General features: G+C 38.1%; 1 protein-coding gene across 1 annotated transcript; it reads right to left on the minus strand.

The window, feature by feature from the left end:
• On the minus strand, positions 1–4118 carry LOC110990583 (uncharacterized). Its single transcript, XM_087145209.1, has 4 exons — positions 3937–4118; positions 2917–3042; positions 1413–1521; positions 1–268 (listed from the first exon to the last, which is right to left on the minus strand). The coding sequence occupies exons 1-4, from the start codon at positions 4004–4006 to the stop codon at positions 193–195; spliced, it is 381 nt and encodes a 126-aa protein (XP_087001335.1). The 5' UTR covers positions 4007–4118; the 3' UTR covers positions 1–192.
• Positions 4119–4654: the final 536 nt, after the last annotated feature.

Here is a 4654-nt window from a genome sequence, read left to right on the forward strand (position 1 = left end):
TTTTTAGTAAATGCAAAAAGTAAGATCTTCTTTGTTGTAGACTACGTGTATGTAACAAACTTTGGTAAAGGGAGGGGAAGAATCTCGAACTTCATAAGTAGCTTGATCCCAACTGAGGAAACAATGCCTGGTGTTATAGTTAATGTAAGTTGTCGTACAAATACACAGAAAGCAAGCACACAATATTATTACTCACAGATTGAGCAGGGTGGAATATCCTTGAAAAATGCCGGGCTCTAAATCCGAGATGTTACCGTTCAGCAGATCCCTGTATACATCACAAAAAAGCACAAAATGTGTTTTTTACGATTCCTGTTTCCAGACCAAGTCGGACCCAGACCAACTCCGACCCAACGATGGCAATCTCTGACCCATTTTTAATAATGTCATTTTGAGCTTACGTTGAGTGTTGCTTAAACCTATACATGCGTATTCCCGTTAAACTTGTAACTTGGCCATAATAGCATTTTCAAAACCTATATATAATCCCCTTTTTGGCAAAACAGTGAGCAGTAAGTATTTGCATAAAGTCCCGCTTTTATATATTTAACGCACACGTTTATAGAATAAAAACGAAGGGCAAACAAAACAATCTAACTGTTGAATTTGATTTCATGCACTTTACCGTGTACTTGCCAAATGTTACGGTTTTCAGTTACTCTTTGCACTGTTGTAGGTTTACATTTCTATTCCAATTTAAAAATAAAAACAAAATCGATTTTAATTAATAAAAAGTCTCATATCTGAGACTATTATATAATCCTCATTCACCCCACCTATTTTGAGCCTGTACGAACACCTTCGATGTGGTAGCCATCCAGAGACCACACCAATCCTCAGAAACCTGGCATTCCAGGGCAGCCTTATTCGAGTGTGTACAAACCCGATCTTTCTTGTTTAGATATTCTTGCCGCTGATATTTTGGTTGTCAATCAATCACTATCACTTCATCAACATCTAAAGGCAAACAACAGCTAATCCAGACCCAAAAAACAGTCTCAGGACTTGCTGGCTGGCTGGCCGGCAGTGGCCATTGGTGGGTGGGGGTTGATTGTGGGCTACGTTTGTGGGATGGATTTGGGGTTGGATCTCTGCATATATCATTGTTCGCAAATCACTGGTAAACCAACAGGTAAGATGGCTGATAAGTGATTCAGTTTGTCACAGGCGTCCCTCGAGAAGTTCTTTTAAACCTTTTCAAGGTATTAAATTGAGGTATTGCGTCCAGCAAACAAGGTTATGTAAATACAATGCAACGGACCGTTCAGGACAGTCCACCGGCTAATCCGCAATTGTTTTAAAAAAAATATTCTAAAGAAATAAATAAATGGAAAATGCGACAAGTACAATAAGCAAGGTAGAATATCGTGGCCACTAGACCCCTTTTTTGTGCAGAAACAAGTGAAACTTACAGCCAAAGGATTGTCCTGTTGAAACTACGAATGGTTTGAAGATTCCAGCCCTGAAAACACTGACTTCTCGAATACGTACATCTGCACACAGACGGACAAAATACGTTTTCTGAAAAAAAAATAAAAAAACGTTCGCCTGTCTGATTATAAAATACGTGTAAAAAAGCTTTAATGGAATAGGTGATAACAGGAAACTTCCTCAGAGGCTGTTCATGGAATAGTTATTAGATTGTTGCTGCTGACACGGTCCTCTTAGTAGACCGTAAATCGTCACGGTGTTAACTCTGTGTCCCATTGTGTGAAGCGTCTTGAAGCAACTTGAGTTAACTTCGAGTAATAGTGGAAAAGCTGTATTTAGCTGTCTGGAACAACGTCTAGAACATTGTCTAGACAATGTCGAAAGGAAACCGGTCTTGGTCTCCATTTTAAGTCATCTGTGTAAATGGTTTGTGTATTAAACAGACCTAAAAAATGCATTTAATACCATCAAACACGACTTCGCTTGGAATCCTTCAAATAAATCCAAATGACAATCATAAACCAACATTTGCACAACCTCTACTTATAGGCACAATTCAGATGACGTCACGTAGCCAACAATGAAAATATCATGCCATTAACTCAATTTCACTTTCACGTATAGATGTGACACATCTTATTCTACAAGGACTGAACTCAATCAGTTCTCTTGTTATGAAACCTTAAAAGTGCCATTTTAAGATGATGTCATGTGCCCTTCGATAAGGGTATCGATTACGTCTTCTTAATTCCTTAACACAAACGTAGTCATATGCCAATATTATTCCAATCAAAGTCGTAGTTCTGTGACGAAGAAACCTTAAAATGTGGACCTTTAAGGTGACACTGAGTGCCAAATGATGACGTCATCAATACTTCTCAGTTTTAACCAAAGACCTAACAAAAAAAGTGAGACTGACATTTACTCAATCACTTGCCACTAATAAAAAGATGAGGGATCTCACTATTGGTTTTCCAGAGATAAAAGATCTCATTTTAATTGATTGCTCATAATTTTGACACCTGTGGCATCAGTAACCTCAGTAGCATTTAGATACAATGTCGGTGGTCATGCACATTCGGTTCGTTTGCCATACATGGACATGCTCATGCACTGCAGATTACACGCAAGGTACGTTAACTTTAAGTTCCAGTGGTTCTCATATGAAGCAAACTATGGGACAGACGTCAAGGAGGATATGCTAAGTGACAATAGGCTGGAGTGTGTATGGGGATTGGACTTGTTAGGGGGGGTACCCCTCTGTCCCATTTCGTGCCTGGTATAGTGGTTCTGGTTCTCTTTTGTGCAGTAATTTCCTTTGCGCAGTAAGCGTGGTTTAAACTAAGGTGACGCAACACCGGATATTTCTTTGGTTGCCACGGATACTTTTGGCCATACAGCAAAATAGTGAGAGCCATGCAACTAGCTCTCAGACAATTAAGATGCACAATATCTGGGTAAGGCGTTACACACGAAACTGTTTACCACAATCGTGTTCGTCTTTTCCGCTGAGGCAATCCTGGAACCCGTCACATCTAGCGTATGGAGTCACACAAGACCCGTCTTCGCAGTCAAACAACCCTCCGTCAAATACCTCACATGACAATTGACCTGTGAAACAAAATTATAATATTCTTAGAGCAATATAGATTTTCCCTTACCTTTGAAAACTTGTTCATAAGGAGTAATTTAAATGTTTGTGTGGAGAAGTTTGAAACATTCGTCTCACCTAATGATCATTGATAGTCAGATTTGAGACCATTATTTTGCTCCTTGATGTTGTTGCCATCGCTGATAATATACTTCTTGCATACATATTTGTTTCAACAGGACAGAGTTTCATTTTGAATGTATCATAAGTTAAAAGTGCACGCACTCCGTTTTCAGAGATCTTTCAATTTAGGGGTCTATTGGTCAACGTTTTTAAGAACGATTTCCATTCAACTGGACACTAAATAGAAATAAAGGCAAGATGCAAAACCCTTTAATTTATTTCTTTTTGGGGGTTAGTTTCGTATTTTATTCATTTTCATTTAAGTGATTTTTATGGTGCATTTTTTGCCCTTTTAATTTAACGATAACAATATAAACACTGATTATTTCCATCTTTTGGTAAGGTCACCAGGTAACTGTTCTCAATAATTTACGGGACATGAGTTCTCTTGCCTCTGTCGGTTAGTTTTGCTATTAACACAGAGCCTATTATTTGAGCAGTGTTGTATCTGGGAGCTTAATTTTTCAAAGACGAAGGTTTAAATCTTGTCTCCCCAATAGAAATATCACATTTGTATTTTATAAAAGTCAAAATGAAAAGAGAGGGGATTGGTTTAACAAAACGTGGAGGAATCATTTACACGAAACGTGAAGAAAACAGGTTAAAATGATAAAAACCAAATACATGAGACAAATCGTCTCCTCGTTGTTGCTGCATCGATTAGTATCAACTTTATTTATCAACTGCAACAGGACACAGACCAAGAAGAAATTGATGTAGAAAATACTTACTAACTCCAACAGCCCAGCTTTGAAGCGAGAATCGAAACCCGATATATTCGACGGTTGAATCAGATGTCATTGACACATTCACCTCAGATGAGTTGAAAATTATGCCCCGAACCTTCGTTGCGCCGTCCAGTAATAACGGACCAGGAACATCTTCATAAAAAGTTCGACTTTCAAATTTTACAAAGTCATACTGCCACTCCGTTTCAAATTCCAGAATTTCAATAGATATTGCGCCAGACAAAGATGAATTTGCCTGAATTTGCCACTGGCAGTCAAGGTTTGGTGAGTATTTGTATGGGTATCCTGGAGACACGAACTGGCCTCTGTCGACGTTTATGATCCTCTCACCACATACATCTATGAACAGATCAGATAATAATGAAACGACTTACACAGATTGCTTGAAGATTTTCTGTTACTTCACAAAGCCCTCAGTTATAAGGAGGAAGATAATGTGGTTAAAAGTTATATTGTATCTGTAAGTAAACAAATTGATGAATCATCAATTTTTCATCAAGACGATAAAGAATATTTATTTTAAAAACTCTAGTTCATTCATCTCTTCCGTCCATTGAACAAAAAGATTTTCTTCCTACTGACACAATGTATACAGTTCCAGAAGCAGTACATGCACTGAAAAGGAAAGTTGGTCTTTAGAGCTTTCGTGCATTTGTACTTTTGCTGTCCAGTGTTTGGCTACCACACTTTACATAGTTAT

The sequence above is a fragment of the Acanthaster planci genome, linkage group LG01 (assembly GCF_054643075.1).
Source record: "Acanthaster planci isolate LZ-2023a linkage group LG01, COTS_SCS, whole genome shotgun sequence".
Taxonomy (NCBI): Eukaryota; Metazoa; Echinodermata; class Asteroidea; order Valvatida; family Acanthasteridae; genus Acanthaster; species Acanthaster planci.

Excerpts from the sequence above, each read along its gene's own strand:
- LOC110990583 (XM_087145209.1), bottom strand. The coding sequence starts at position 4,006 with ATGACATCTGATTCAACCGTCGAATATATCGGGTTTCGATTCTCGCTT. Across the intron at positions 3,043-3,936 it reads AAGCTGGGCTGTTGGAGTTA|GTCAATTGTCATGTGAGGTA; the intron begins GTAAGTATTTTC and ends TTTGTTTCACAG. Across the intron at positions 269-1,412 it reads AACAGGACAATCCTTTGGCT|GGATCTGCTGAACGGTAACA; the intron begins GTAAGTTTCACT and ends TGATGTATACAG.